Here is a 16,159-nt window from a genome sequence, read left to right on the forward strand (position 1 = left end):
AATACTCACTGGCCACATGTAGCTAGGGGCTGCCATGATGAACAGAACAGGTCCAGAGCATTCCTATCACTGCAGAGGATCCTTTAAGATTTCATGCCTCTAGAACACAGGCTCCCAGAGGTCAAGTACCCAGTTGTTGGGTTTCCATCATTTTGGAATAATTCCAGGCAAATAGAAGGGAATCATCAAATGGTTCTTGAATGGGTCAATCATGATGAGTGGATGGGTGAATGTACAAATGGAATGGGACAGAGCTGAGGAAAGGTGCAAACATCACTTTTCAAACACTGAGCTGCATCGAATCACTCCTCTGCTCAAAACCCTCTGAAGTCTTTAAAATGGTCTCTAAAAAAGTATTTGCATGATTTAGCTCTTGATCCACAATGATGACTTGACAGCCTACCCCTCCAGCCATCCTGGCTATTTGCCCAAATTATAGGTATGTCCCTGCCTCAGGGCCTTTGCATTTGTCATATATTGTGTCTCTAATGCTCTTCCTTCACATATGTCTCGTAGGTCCAGTGAACTTCTTGATGTCACCACAGAGAATGGCAGCCCCCTCATAGCTCCCCAAATCTCTTCTCTGTGCCATTTTCCTCCATAGCTATTCTCACTTTCTAACATGCTATCATATCTATTCATTTTGTCCCATGGATGTCTCCTCTCATTATAATGTAAGCTCCTGGAGTCCATCATTTTTGGTCTACTTTTTTCATCTCTATAAGCTCCATTCCTGGAAGAGTGCCTGTCACATCACAAGCACTGAATACACTGTCAAAGAAATAAAGGATGGAAGAAAAGAAAGAAAAAAAAAGAATGAGAGATTATGGGATTTAAAAATAAAATGGTCCTAGGATAGTGAACCATGATATGAAGGGAGCAACCACAGGGAAGAGGTTAGGGAATCCATTGTTCTGGTTCCATTTTTTTCTTAATTTCAATGGTAAAAATGAGGCTATTGAACCAAATGGCCATTCTCTACATGGACTTCAAAGTGAGGAAAACTCGGACGAAGACGTGAAAAGAATTCTTTATTTTGAGGACTGCTGTTCCCAGGTAGAGGCGAGGAGTTTCACAGGCCAGATCGACATCAGGATGTGGAGGGTGGAGCCCAGGTCCCATCTAACATATTGACACTCTACAGCAACCCTGGACTATGACACAGAGGCAGGGGCTTCCAGTCACCTGGCTATGCTGGAGTTTGGGGGATCCTGTTCCCCTTCCGTCCCTCTGCATTATGGTATTTTGCATGGGATTAATTCCCTAGGGATCAGCTTGCCCTAAACCTTTATAATCCAGCTTTGTGATTTAATCCTCTTTCTCCTGAGTATCTCACACCAAGAGAAGGATTTCAATGTCAGAGGGAAAAAAATAGACTGCTTCCAGGAAGTTAGGACAACTGACGTTGAAGGTCTCTCTTTTTTTCCCCAGCACTGGGTATTGAACCTACACCTTACTAGGCAAGCACTCAACCACTGAGCTGAGCCAGGATCACTGATGAGCAATACCCCCAGTCTTTTTGTTTTCATTTTGTTTTTGAGTCACAGTCTCAATAACTTTTCCCCAGGCCAGCTTTGAACTCATGATCTTCCTCCCTCTGCTTCTCCAGTAGCTGGAATTACAGCCATGTGCCACCATACCCAGCTGAACATCTCCTTAATAAGCCCTTTCTAAGCCCAGCCTTGTCAAAATGCCTTTTTATAGCCCTGTGATCTATGTGTCCCCCTCACACCAAGAGAAAGCATTCAAGGGGATCTGAGGTTGAAGCAAGCAGAAGGGCGGACTGTGTGCAGAATTTTTTGACAGTTTTTTTTTCTCCTGTCTGATTGCCAGAAAGGTCTCCATACAATTTCTCCCCAAGGGGAAGTTGGGGGAGTGATTCTGGCAGGTCACAGGGATTTAGGACTATGTGAAGGAGAAAGATGCCATTAGCTTCTGGACTTTTTGGAATGGCAGCTGGACCCTAGTCCTATTCATATTCTATACATAACCTCTTCCTTCTGAATCTAATTCTATAGATGCTCCCCATCCAGTAAGCTACTGCTTGCTGTCTAACCTTGATCCATGCTATTGTAAGGCCAACTCACCCCCACCCTCCATCTTCAAGGGGTTATGGGAATTCAGTCCTCCATAAATGTTTAATCCACATTAACCAGGTGGAGAGAGTCTGGGCTTCCAGGACCTCTTCAACGAGACATCATCTTCACAAACTCTGCAAAGAAAAGTCCCTGTGAGGTGTTTTTTGGTCAAAGCAGCTAACATTATTTTTTAAACCCTTCTTATGCACCAAGCAGCCATAGTGATCTTGGGGAAATGACGCCTCTGCAACTCCAGAACCATAGGGTTGCTCTTCCCTTCTAGGGTTTTTAAGATGGTTAAATCACATAATGCTCACCAAACAGATGAAAGGCTCTATAAATAATCATTGTTAGTATCTTGTCCTATCTTTTCAAATATCCCAGAAGGATGCTATTTTGTAAACAAGGAAAGTGAGGCTGGTGAGAGTAATGAATTGCATGAGGTCCCGTGGACAGTGAATGGCACACCACAGATGCAGTTGCCTATCATATTGCTATGACACGATGTCAGATGAACTTGCTAGCCCTACCATGTTCTGAAGTCACCTGCCTATGTCTGGCCCAAAGATCTGCCTCCTATGCTATCTCCACCTTTTCCCTGTTTTCATTGATGCACACTGTTCACCTGAGCCTGACTCAGTCCAGCAGGTATCTGAGAAACATCTACTATGTTTCCATGTGGGGACTTGCAGAGCATATAGGATTTAGGAAAGTCCCTTCCACTGTCCTCAAGATGGAGACACAAAGCCTTGGAGGCAAGGAGAGGAAGAAGAAAACCCCTGCAAGACTCCACAGCTGGGAGTGATGCCCCCAGCTAAGGGGAAGGTAAGATTAGCAAAGCGTGACTGGGGTGTGTCCATGAGGGATGCATAAGATGTAGCGGTGGAGTAAGTGGACAGAACATCAGTTGGAAAGGAAGAGAGATTGGAGAACACAGAGCAGGTATCACATTTGCACGATGTCATAACAATTCAGAGTGTGGTTGCAGAATGGAGGTAGAAGATGCTGTTGGGCGAGTGAGAAAGAATGATGGATAGATTTGAATATCAGACTGAGATATAGGCGGCAGCTAGAGGCTGAGCATTTTGGCTTCTTCCTCCCTTACTCCATCCCTCTTTCCCTCCTCCTCTTTCTCTCTTTCTTCTCTCTCTCTTTCTCTTTCTTTCCTTTCTTGCAGTGCTGGGGGTCAAATCCTGGTCCTTATGGGCAAGCTCTCTACCACTGAGTTGCCTTTCCAGCTCTGTGATGTCATGGGTCAGTATTACCAGAAAGGCATGTGTGGGGGTGAGAAGAGAAAAGAGAAAACAGTGGCACTTAGAGTTTTCTCTGAAACTCTGAGAAAAAGGTGTCATCCTCATCCCCATTTTGCAGATGAAAAAAGTGACATGAAAAAAGTAAGTTACCAAGATTAGGGCATGACATAGTAAGAGATGATCTTAAATTTAAAGCCCATGAGTCTGACCCCAGAGTGCCAGCCCAGCCTGCTTCTCTGATGGGACATTTTGTTCCTCTGACCAAGATGCCCAAGGAACCTGGATTTGAGGAAATGGCCTCAGAGACCTACGCACATAGGTAAGAAAGGGCCTCTGGATGAGGGGTTCCATGGAAACTCCAGGAGAGAGAGACACTGAAATCTTTGGCATGTCGTGGTCAGAAAAGAATGCAAGGAATGGTTCCAAACCCATCACCCATCTCCAAGTGCAACCTTCACATGCAACCCTGACGAGGAAAAAAGAGTGGCCCACTTGGAAACTACACGAGAAGTGAGTTTCCATAGTGTGGCCCCTTATGGCACCTTCAAAGTCAACGGTGCCATCCCCGTTGATGTCAGCCTCCTGGACCACCTCGGCAATCTCCTGGGGCGTGAGCTTCTCCCCTAGCAGCCTCTGCATGGCCTGCTGCAGCTCCCCCAGCGTGATCTCCCCATCTCCATTGGCATCAAACTGAACAGAAGCAAAGAGATTGAATTGGCAGCATCAGCAATATCTCTTTTAAGTTTGCATATATCGTATGTGTGTGTGTGTGTGTGTGTGATACTGAGATTTGAACTCAGGGCTTTTGCTTACTAGGCAGGTGTTGTACTACTTGAACCATGCCCCCAGACATTTTTGCTGTGGTAATGTTGGAAATAGGGTCTCGCATTTGCCCAGGATGGCTTGGACAATGATCCTATCATTAATGCTTCTCATAGTAGTTGGGATGACAGGCATACTACCATGCCCAGATGCGTCTGTTGAGAGGGGTCTTGTGAACTTCTTTTTGGCCTGGGCTGGCCTAGAACCTTTATCTTATGATTTCAGCCTCCTACAGAGCTGGGATGACAGACATGCACCACAGTGCTAATTAACTGGGTGAAATAGGAGTCTCACAAACTTTTTGGCCAGAGTTGGCCTCAAACCATGATCCTCCCAATCTCTGCCTCCCAAGTAGCTAGAATCACAGGCATGAACCACCGGCACCAGACTCAAACAGCTTCATTGACTTGTAAGTCATATACAAAAGGTGCATATATTTAATGCATGCAGTTTGATGCATTTGTATATGTGGGAACTCCACAGTCAGCACATCACCTTCAAGAGGTTCCTATGCCTCTTGGCTTTTGTTTGTTTCCTATTTTTTGTAGTAAGAACATTGACACAAGATTTACACACTTTGATTTTTAAGTGCATGTGATACTTCAAATATTACAAATTGCAGTAACATTACATATTAGTTAATGATTTGTATTACACAAAACATATTTTTAACTAAGGACGTTACGTGACACAGCAGATCACAAGAACTCCATCATCTTGCATAAGATACGCCCGTTGAACAGTGATCTACTCGCCCTGCCTTTCATTCTGCCTCTTGGAAACCTCAGGTAAGTGGAGTCATGTGTATTTCTCTTTCTCTGAGTGCACAGATGCAATAGAATACTATTCAGCTCTAAAAGAGCAGGACATCCTGCCCCATGGGACAATAAGGATGACCCCAGAGGATGTTATGCTCAGTGAAATCAGCCAGACACAGGACAAGTAGTTTTACATGGTAGGCACCTGATATTTTTAAACAATAAACTTCCTCCAAAGCTTTGCCTTGTACATCTTTAACCAACTACCAGAGACTGTAGTACATCCAGTCTCCAGAGCACATGGAGGGGAAGGTGGAGGAGCTCTACTCTCCTTCCCCAGCTCTGCTGGTGCTCACTTGGCTCTCACCACAGTTACTTCTTGCCTGGATTATTAAGATAGCCTCCTAATGTGGGTATCTGGTCTGGCTCTTTTTGTGATCCTCTTAGGGTCCATACACCAGGGCTTCATATTCATGCTCATTTAAAGTTATATCAGACCATGTCACTCAGATGCTTAAAACCCTCCTCTGGATTCCTGTTCCATCAGAAGAAAATCCCAACACTGATGCACACTTTGGTGGTTTGGCTCTGCCTTCTGCAAGCCTGAGACCTTGCCTATTTCATGTTGTGCCCTCTCCAGCTCACAGGGCTCCAAGCACTCAGGCTTGTTGCCTTTCTACAGATGCCTTCCTGCCCTACAGCCTCTGTGTGTGCAGTTTCCTCTCACATTCCCCTGAATCTGCTTCCCTAGAGCAGCTCTGAACAAGAGAAAGACAATATGTGCCTCAAAGATTATATTAAGTTTTTTGTAGTACATTTAAAACATGTTAGCAGTACAGCTCAGTGCTAGCAGGGACAGGAAAGGCCCTGGGTTCAATCTGAGCACCAAAAGAAAAAGGAATTAAGAGGCTGGACATGGTGGTGCATGCCTGTAATTCCAGCACTTAGGAGGCACAGGTAAGTGAATCAGGAGCTCAAGACCACGGTGGGCTCACACACTGTCCTAAACAAAAACAAAAAACAAGCATGTAAGGACTTCAGCTTAATTCCCAGCACCCTCAAAATGTGAAAAAATGTAAAATGAACTTTTGATAATCAATATTATTTATGTTGATATATCAAAACTTATTTTGGTATGTAGTCAACTTGAAAATATTAGCTATGCTATGTTTAAAATCTTTTTATGCACATTGGATTTTGTAAGTCAGCATGTTAAATAAGTATTTAATATGTACTTACAAACATAGGTAACATTTTTAGTACACACATTTGCCTATGAACAGTGATAAAACACTAAATACACTAAGTATTGATCCTGCAATTTATACACTTACAGTGCTTGTCAGCTCAGATACTAGCTTTTTCAATCACAAACACTTGTTCTACATAAAGATTTTGTCACAAAATTTATAGTTGAAAAGGCCAGTGTTCACACACAAGGTGTTTGAAAGGAAACTTTTCCAAAAGCTGAATCAAACATTCATTTTTACATTTAAATGAATTGTAGTTTAGTACTTGAATTGATAGTCAATTGAATATCAGTGCAAATTAATAAAAAACCTAATTTAAATCCACTGAAGTGAAGTTTAAAAAATTCAGCTCTGTAGTTACGCTAGCAACATATCAAGGGTTCAGTTGCCAAGGGTAGCCAGGGGCTACTGTTTTGGACAGAGTATTTCTGTGGCGACATAAAGATCTCTTGAGCAATACACCTGTCACTCTTTATACAGAGTTGAGAGAGAGAATTATACAATGAGCAGACAGAGATCTCCCGGGATTTGAGCCTGGCTCCAAAGTCTCATGATGGAATGAAGATTGCCTGGTTCCAATGTCTTTGCTTCCAAATGCTATACTATTTTAATTGTACCATGCATGGTTGAAACTCTATGGATGACAGAAGTTATTTTATCAGGGGATATAAGCAGGCTCCTTAATCTCATGGATATTCGGTCTTATTTTTATTTTTTTTAGCATTTCTATAGCAGTCATCTGGATTAAACCAGATGATTTATTTGAGATCCTTTCTGAGAAATCTCAAATTCCTGGGTTCCTTGTAATAGGAACCAAGCTTTGATGTTCCAACATTTGTTTAAGAGGATGTACAATCCTGGATAATATTCTTAACCTCCCTGAGCATCCCTTTCCTCATCCATATGACTGGAATAAATGACTGCTTACTGTTAATTTGTGAGGGTTAAATCAGATGAGATATGCAGAGGCCCTGTTCCATTCCAAGTATTTTGAATGATGTTATATTCCTGCTCCACCATCCCACCACTGCTACACATAAAATTGGTTTTGGCGGGTTCTGTCCATGATGATGGCTAATAACAAATCTCTGTGGTCTTTCTCCACCCCACTAGCACCATAGGGCTCTCAATTCACCTCCCTGAAGGCATCTCGCATCTCCTGGACGCCAATCATCCCAGCTGTCTCTGCAAGCAATTTGGGGGTCATCAGTTCCACAAAGTCCTCAAAGTCCACACGGCCACCCACTGAGGGCAGAAGAGAAGTGGTTAGTAGGACACCACATAACCTGAACTTTCCATTTGCTCACTTTCCTTTCAAGTTAGTTCAAGAAGTATGTCACTTTCCATTTCCCTGCTAAGAGTGCTTTGGACTTCTTCTCTCTACTCAGCCAACTCAAGCCCCTCTGTTCCTTTAATCTGAACCAAAGGAACAGGGTGTGTAGTAACAACCACCTTCAGAACATCTCTTAGTTGGTTAACACCCATGCTTCCTCATCTGTACATCTGTAGAAAAGAGAGATTGAATTACATGCACATCAGACTCTCTTCTGGTATGAATTCAATCATCCCTTGGTGAGGATTGGTGCCAGGAACCCTCTGAGGATATGAACATTTTCAGATGCTCAAGTCCCTTTGATAAAATGACACAGAATTTACACATAGCCTATGCAAGTCTCCCATATGCTTTCAGTCTTCTCCAGATTACTTATAATGCCTACTGCAATGTAAACACTCTGTTAATGGCTGCAATACTGTATTATATAGTGTCAAGAAGAAAAAAGTTTGAACATGTGCAGACCAGACTCAATGTTTCCCAAATATTTTCCACCCACAGTTGGTTGATTCTGCCCCAAAGCAAGGCTGTTAGCAGTTTAATTCCAGGTTAAATGTCAAATCATCTTTGGCTTCCATTTAAAAGTTCACGCTTCATGCAATAGTATTCACCAAATTAGATCTGACTCAAGGTTTGCACAGCTCCAACCTTGTACTTATAAATAAGCCTTACTGGTCAGAATAATAACCTACATTTAATAGAAACTCACCAGAGGTTATGCTTTTGCCTATAAGGGCATCTCTACCCCTTTTCTCTGTAAGAGTGATAGTATCCTTACATGAAGGACAAGGAAACAGGCACAAGAGTAGGGTATAACTCCACTTTTCAAAATGATCTCAATGAATAAATATAGGAACTGGGGCTTGAACCAGTTGGAAGTCACCCTTCCAACCACTTCAAACACTGCCTCCCTAAGGGCAATCTGAACTCTTTTTATCCAGAGTTCTAGTTCATCTTTCTCACCTCTCTATCCCCACACCTACTCTCAACATCCACCTCCTTCCCAATCCCACCTTTAGTGCTTCCTTAACCCCAGTCGCTCCTCTCAGCCCCTGGTCTCACAGTTCATGCGGATTTGCTGGCCCAGTTCGGTCAGCTCCATCTCTGTAGGCATGTAACCCACGGTCCTCATGAGATTCCCCAAGTCCTTGTAAGAGATGAACCCATCACGGTCCTTGTCAAACTCAAGAAATGCTTCCCGGAGCTCTGGAAGTCAAGAGAGAAGAACATTGGGGCAACTTGTCACAGTCAGTGTGGAAGAGAGATATCCCTTGAAACTATCAATGAAGCACTGATTAGACATTCTTCAGAGAATAATACATTTAAAAAAGCCATGCATTTCAAAAAGGCGTGATGTATAAGATGTGGTAGCAAGAGGAATGACAACTGAGACTGCTAAGTAGAATATGGAAATCTTTAAATTTCTTGGGAAATTATTAGGAACCTCATAACCACCAAGGGAGAAAACCCAATAATTTTATATTCTTCCTAAAATACATGTGAGTCTCCTGACTTTCTGAAACATGTAGGGATGGGCATAGCTTTTAAAAACTTGGTGAGGGAGGTAGTTAAAATTGCACCAGAACAAGTTCCACAAAATTGTGGTTTATGGGAAGAGAAAGGATGTGAAATTTTCACATGAAGGAATTTTCACAGAAAGGCACAAAGAGTAGAGAACAGGGTAAGTGGGTGGATGGCTATGGGAGGGAACTTGGAGGAGGAATTACCTTCAATTTCATCTTGTCCCAGGGTTCTTTCCTGGAAAGGAATACATGGGAGAAGGAATTAGAGTCAGGAAACCAACACCCACTTCATCAAACATGTCCCTTGTTCCCCCCAAGTCTCTCCATACCTTTGTCTGTTTCTTTCTGCTCTTCCTCCATCTTTCATCTCCTTCATTGTATTGCATAGTTCGTTGCCTTCTTCCTCAAGCCCTCTTATTTCCTCTCTCCCACTCTTGAATTATTTTTGGCAGCACTGGGGTTTGAACTCAGGGCTCCGTGCTTGCAAAGCAGGGCTCTATCACTTGACCATCACCAGCCCTTAAAGGCTTTAGTTGTTTTCCAGGTAAGGTCTCATTATTCTACCCATGGCAGGTCTCAGACTTTGATACACCTACCTATGCTTCCTTCATAGTTAGGAAGGTGTACAGCACCACATCCAGCTTACTATCTGAGAAAGGGTTTTTATCCAGGCTATCCTGGAATCAGGTTCCTCCAAATCTCCACTTCTCAATTAGCTGAGTTTAAAGGTATCAGCCACTGTTTCTGGCCCTCATCCTTGAATTTTGATCTTTCCCTACTGACATTCCAAGACAGCCATTCCTCATGTTTTGAGAGGGGTCTGAAACATCACACAGTCCAGTCTTCCCCTACAGATGGAGAAAGTGTGACTTAATAGCACAAGTAATCTGTTCAGAGGGCTGACTCTGTGCTGAGCTGTGTTTAAACCTCAGAACTCCTCTGTGAAGCAAATATTTCCCATGAGGAAGGTGAAGAAGAGAGGAAGAACCTACGGGACGTTCATAAATGGATGATCCTCTTCTGGGGGGTGTGGAATAATACTCACGTGAAGTCATGCAACAGGTCAAGTACAGGACTGGGGTTAGAATTCAGGGCTCCTGACTTCCAGGTCAGAATTCTTTCACTAAGTGCAATTGACTCTTTCCACAGCCACCTCCATCCTTCCTCCCATGGGTTAGAACTCCTTTGTGTAAGGATCACTGTGCAATGGCATTTAAGCAGGGTGCTCAGTGCCAGCAAAACCACTTCAAAAAACCTCTGAAAATTTCTAGTCATTGTTGCCCTACCGACTCATGGACACACTAGAACATACCAAGCTTTGATACCTGGCACAGGACCTGGGAAGTTCTACTAACCCTCACCTTCCTTTCTTTTTTTTTAGTGGTGGTGTTTGACCACAGCCTCGTGTTGCTAGGCAGGCACTCTACCACTTGAGCCACATCTCCAACCCTTTGTGCTTTACTTTTCATGTAGGGTCTTCCCACCACACCCAACTTATTGATTGAGATGGGGCCTTGTTAACTTTTTCCCAGGCTGGTCTCAAACTGACACCCTCTAGGTTTCTTTCTCCTGAATAGCTGAAATTACAGATATGAGCCATTGCACCTGTCCTAGCCTGGACCTCCTTTGCCCTCAAACCTCCCATTGTCCTTGGAGCATTTCCCCAGCTTCTCTTTCTTATTATTTCCCCATGCAATCCTGTCCCTTTCCTTTCCTTTGTGATGGTCTTAAAGCCTAACACATTCCCACAAGAATCTAAAAGACTTCTTGCTACTTCCTAGCTTAAGGCAAAGAACTTCAAGAATCAGTTTCCTCACTGGTGAAATGGGAATAAAACTCACAAATTTTTCTATGGATTAAATGGAATTAGAAATGTAAAGCACAAGTCTGGACATGACTTAGTGAATAGCAGGTACTGTTATCATCATCTCCATTCTGAGGGTCCACATGAGAGAATGATCTCAATAGTGAGACCATTCCAGTTCCCCTTTGATTGCTGTCCTGCTTCCCACTACCTCTCCTTTTCTCATGACTTCTGATTTCACTCTCACCTAGGTATCTTGTTGACCCTCAGGACCCTCCATGTTCCCTGGGCTCTTCTGCCTTCTCAGTTCATGTTTCCTGCACTCATTCCCCTTTTCCATTGCACCAGTATGCCCCCTCCTTTTCCCCATGTCACAGCTCCCCTCACCCTGCACAGCAACTTCCCACCTCACCCGTTGTTTTTCAGCAATGCCCTTCCTCAGGAAGATGCAGGCAGGGCCCATGGGAAACTGCATGGAGGGCAGGTACAGCTCAGGCAGCCCTGGTGTCAAAACGGCCCCTCCTTCTTGCTCTATGAAGGCAGCCCAGTCTCCTGATGATCTCAATCCTTTACCAACTCTTCCTGTCCCTCTTGAACTCTCTCTCAGTTCCTGCGTCATAGAGCTGTGACAGCTGGGTGGGAAATCTCTTCCCTGGGCAGGAAGGGATCAGAGCTGTTCCTGCTTCCAGCAGCTGGCTGGAGTGAGATGGGAGGATTGATCCAGTCTGGGGCTGAGACGCTTTTATCCCCAGAATGGAATTGGAAAGGTTTGAAATGGGAATTAGAGTAGAGACAGCAAGTTTCCATTCATTTCATGTTCCAAAGAGCATTCTGAGTGTTCACTCAAGCCTGACAATGAAAGATAGTTTCTGGCCTCAAAAGAGTTTTTCCAACTAAGTCAGTAATATGTGCAAATGAGCAGGATGTAAGAACTGACTGATAAAGTCGGGCATGGTGGCTCAGGCCTATAATTCCAGCTACTTGGGAGGAAGATAACAGGAGGATCACAGTAAAAGACAGCTCAGGAAAGACCTCGAGAGACTCTGTCTCAGTAAGTGGGTTTGGTGGTATGTACCCATCATTCAGTTATGAGCAAAGTGCACACAGGAGGATCAAGTTCCAATGTGAGACCCTATCCAAAAATTCTTAAAGCAAAAAATGTTGAAGTGTGGCTCAAGTGGTAGAATGCCTGCCTAACAAGTGGAAGCCCCTGAGCTCAAATTTCAGTACCTACAGCCAAAAAAGAAAAAAATGAGAGCTGCCTGACATTAGAGCTTCTGGAAGTGAATGGGGGAATTCTCTTCCTCTGCTCATTCAGAGAAAGAAAGAGGCGGGAGAGGTGCGGAGGGTGAGAAAGTCATAGTGGTATCAGAGCCTAAACGGGTAATGGAGGCACTCACATGGTAGGGGGAAGGCAGGGTTCCCTTGGGGAAGTGGGGTGAAAGAGTTGCTGTGGAAAGATAGCATGGCAAAGAGGGTGATATGGTCTGCATGTAGTTTGAGTGTGCCCCCACTCAGAGATCTTGTGTTGGGAGCGTGCATCTCAGTATGAGGTAGATTTCAGTGGGATGTCATTGGAGTGCTGTCCTAGGAAGGCATTCATGTAGTCCTGATGGTACCCTCAGTTAGTTCCTGAGAAAGTGAATTGTCATAAAAGAGTGAGCCTGACCCCTTCCCAGGCCATGGCTTCCTGTCTCACCTTGTAGTCTCTCTGCATGTGTTCCCACCGTGATCCTATCCACCATGGGATGTAGCCAAGGAGGCCTTCACCAAAGCCCAGCTGATGCCAATGCCAGGCCCATGAGCCCCCAAGACTCTGAGCTATATAAAAATCTCTTCTTTATCCAGTACCCAGTCTTGGACACTTTGTTGTAGCAATGGAAAACAGATTGGTACATGGGGCCGGAGAAGGTGACAGTTAACCCATTGAAAAGCAACTTGGCTTGGAGTGCTGGAACACAAGGTGAGTGATGACAGTGTCTATGAGCAGGCAGGGTCCAGGGTGGGGATTTGTATTTAAGTGTGCCAGGAAGGAGTTCACATGTGGGGATATCATAACCCAGAAGAATGTCTATTTGTGGAGGCAATGAGGTGCAGGGGTTGAAGTCAGGTTAGGATAGAAAGGCATCCCCACAGGGGTGGGAAGGCAACAGAGAAGACAGATTGGTTACAATTGGAAATTCTATTAAGAATAAAGGGAGCCAGGTCTTCTGCTGTTGGACAAGAGAGTGTCTAAATAGAAAGGGCGACAGGCAGAAGGAGGCCTGTGGTGTTGGATGGATCTGGAGGCACTGGTGTGTACTCATTGATTTCAATATGGAGAATGGGAGATAAAAATACACATAGTCTCAGTGTGGACAGGAAATTTGTACATATTCTTTAGCTCTCTCCACTCAGAGGACAGAGAAGTTCACCCCAATACTACTGATCACCTCTGGATTTGTGTATGTGTGTGATATTGACAACTGCACCCAGAGCTTCATGCTTGCTAGGCAAGACCTCTACCACTTGATTTGTATCTCCAGTCCTTTTGTGTTTTTTTTTCTTCTTCTTTTTTACTTTTGAGACAGATTTTCACTAACTTTCCCAGATTGGATTTGAACTCATTATTCTCCTGCCTCTGCCTCCTGAGCAGATGGGATTTCGATAGGCACCATCACCCCCAATGAGAGTCTCAATCTTTACTTCTCAATACTAATCTCCAATAAAAGGAACCAAGGATTCTAGGAAGATAACTGATTCCATGTCTGGAGCAGGAAATAAACAAGGGGAGCCTGAGACATCTTGTGCTATAAAGTGAGGGACTGCTCAGAGTCATAGAGACATGCAGAAACAACACAGAACTCAGCTCAAAGAAATTCAATGCCTACATTGGGCAAGTTGACAAATCCAAATAAATGATGACACTGCCAAATTATACAATATACCATTGGAGCCAGGAGTCCATATAAATAAAAATTAAAAGATAAGTGAAAAGTTGGATGTGAAATACTAGTCCCAAGGGAACAAATTCATACTGGAAATAACATAGTCAGATGATTGAAATGAGCATCTGCAGTAATGGGTTCAACTGAAGACAGCATTGGTCTGTGGTTTTCCGGAATCTAATCGGGGAAGACATCAGACACGTCCAGATGGAGGGATGGTTTACAAAGTAAGTGTTCCTCAAGCTTCAAGTTGGTCAAGGTCATGAGAATCAAGGGAAGACTGAGGAACCACTGGTGAAATGACCCAGTGAAACAGAATTCTGAGCAGTGATTTTGCTACAAAGGTCTTTACTGGACAACTGGTTAATGCTGTCAGTTGTTGGCATTCCTTGGCTTGTAGGGATATCTCTGCAACCTTGGCCATTGCATCCCCATGGCCTTCTACCCGTGTGTCTATCTCCATGTCCAAATTCCCCCCCTTTCTACAGAGGCACTAGTCATAGTGGATTAGCACCGACCTTGATGATTTCATTTTAATTTCCTTACATCTCTAAAGTTCTTATTAAAAAATAATCTCACATTCACTAGTACTGGTGATTATGACATCAACATATTTTGGGGGACAAAATTAAACTCTTATGAAATCTTTAATTTTGGTAAGTCATTTTTTCAAAACGGGCTGAGGGTGTATCTCAGTGGTACAGCAATTGCTTAGCATCTTCCAGGCGCTAGCTTCCATCACCAGCACAAAAAATGAATTAAAGCATAAAAAATAATGTCTCTTGAACACTCAGTGTATGCTAGATGCTATTCTAAGACCTTGGTACTTGGTAACTCATTTGAGTCCTTGCAGGATACAAGCACCTTGGTTATCCATCCTGTGATGAAGAAACTGGGTGCAGAGGCAAAGAAACTTCCCTATGCTCTTGTGGTGAATGGGTAGCAGGATCAGGATACAAGCACAACTGTGGATCCTTGAGGATTGGCCACTGAGTTACAGGTGGAAGGGGTAGAAAGGAGAGGAGGCAGGGATGCAGGGAGGAGGAAAGGGGGAGCAGAAAAGGTGGCCAATGAACTTGATCCCTGAAGAAGATGGAAGGGAAGAAATGAGGGGTAGGTGGTAACACACAGAAGGCAGGTGCTGAAGAATGATGGGAAATGAGACCATTTTCATGGAGGGTGGAAGGGGATGCCAAATGGTTACAGCAGATCAAGAAACACATGTAGTCAATCCATCTACTCATCCATCCATCCGTTTAACTCTCCATCATCACATATACATGGAGCACTTGCATTCTCAGAGCTCCTTGGCTCTGAAGAGAGAGACCATGATTTAGATCAAGATCCCTCCTTCTGTTGAGTCAAACCACCTGGCTGGGGTGCACGATGAGCAGATATGACATAATAAGACATAAACTAAGTGGCTTTGGTCATAACCATTGCATTCCTTTTGGCCACGTGGACATTGGACATGGTGGCTCTGCTGGCCTGAGAATTGTGCTTTATTTCTAAGGTCTCTTGAGTAATTGTAGGATGTACTTCACCGCCTACAGTTCTGGGACTCATTGTAATGATGCTGTCAAAGATGTGTGCCAGCTGGTCATTGGAAATGGGCTCAGTCAGGATGGTCAGACCAACTGGATGGTATGGCAGGCATAGCTGAAGGGAGTGGAGAACAGGAGGGCAGGTGGACAGCTGGGCCCTGGTAGACCAGCAGGCTGCTGCTGCCCTGGAAGCAGCTCCTGTGTGGCTCATGTCACTCAGGAACAGCTGATGGAGGACATGAGGGGAGCACACATGGCGAGGACTTGGGCATGGCCACTCCCACAGTAGATCCTGGTAGAAGGGAGTTAGAGGTCCCCATTGTCTGTTACAGGCAGCACTGCACTTTCAACAAGACTAGAGGAATTGAAGTCTCTACAGATCATGCATAACTTGGGAGAGAGACAGTCACTCGCTCACTGACATTGCCTAGATTTAATCCCAACTCCACAACCTACTGTGAGCTCCTATAGTCTATATCTGATGTGGAAATATTTGTTTATCCAACACTGAATTCTAAGCCCATGCTCCCAGATCTAGGCTAGGATCTAATTCTTCAGTCTCTTAAATGTCGTGATACCTACCAGAATTCTCAGGATATGATCTGTTCCACTGTCAGACCAAGAGCAACTCCCCCAGGTGGTGAAACCGCAAGGGTCCAAGAGAATAAAGACGTCCTCAGAAGGAAAGATCATTATGGACTTACTTTAATTAATTATTCATAACTCCTGTTGTGATGTCTTTACAGAGGAGGACACAAAGGTTTAGACAGGGCATATCTGATCTGCTGAGTCTGAGATTTGAACCTTGACTCTGAATCAGGAGCTGGTTCCTAGACAGTCACAGATCCCAGAGCTGTTAAGATGTCT

The 16,159-nt window shown here is 44.0% G+C and overlaps 1 protein-coding gene across 1 annotated transcript; it reads right to left on the reverse strand.

Annotated features, from left to right (window-relative positions):
- Nucleotides 1-2,186: 2,186 nt before the first annotated feature.
- Cabp5 (calcium binding protein 5) lies at nucleotides 2,187-11,296 on the reverse strand. Its single transcript, XM_020181266.2, has 6 exons — nucleotides 11,234-11,296; nucleotides 9,222-9,252; nucleotides 8,557-8,700; nucleotides 7,297-7,406; nucleotides 3,874-4,021; nucleotides 2,187-2,212 (listed from the first exon to the last, which is right to left on the reverse strand). Exons 1-6 carry the CDS (start codon nucleotides 11,294-11,296, stop codon nucleotides 2,187-2,189), a joined length of 522 nt encoding a protein of 173 aa, XP_020036855.2.
- Between the last annotated feature and the right edge of the window lie 4,863 nt (nucleotides 11,297-16,159).

Source organism: Castor canadensis, chromosome 16 (genome assembly GCF_047511655.1).
Source record: "Castor canadensis chromosome 16, mCasCan1.hap1v2, whole genome shotgun sequence".
Taxonomy (NCBI): Eukaryota; Metazoa; Chordata; class Mammalia; order Rodentia; family Castoridae; genus Castor; species Castor canadensis.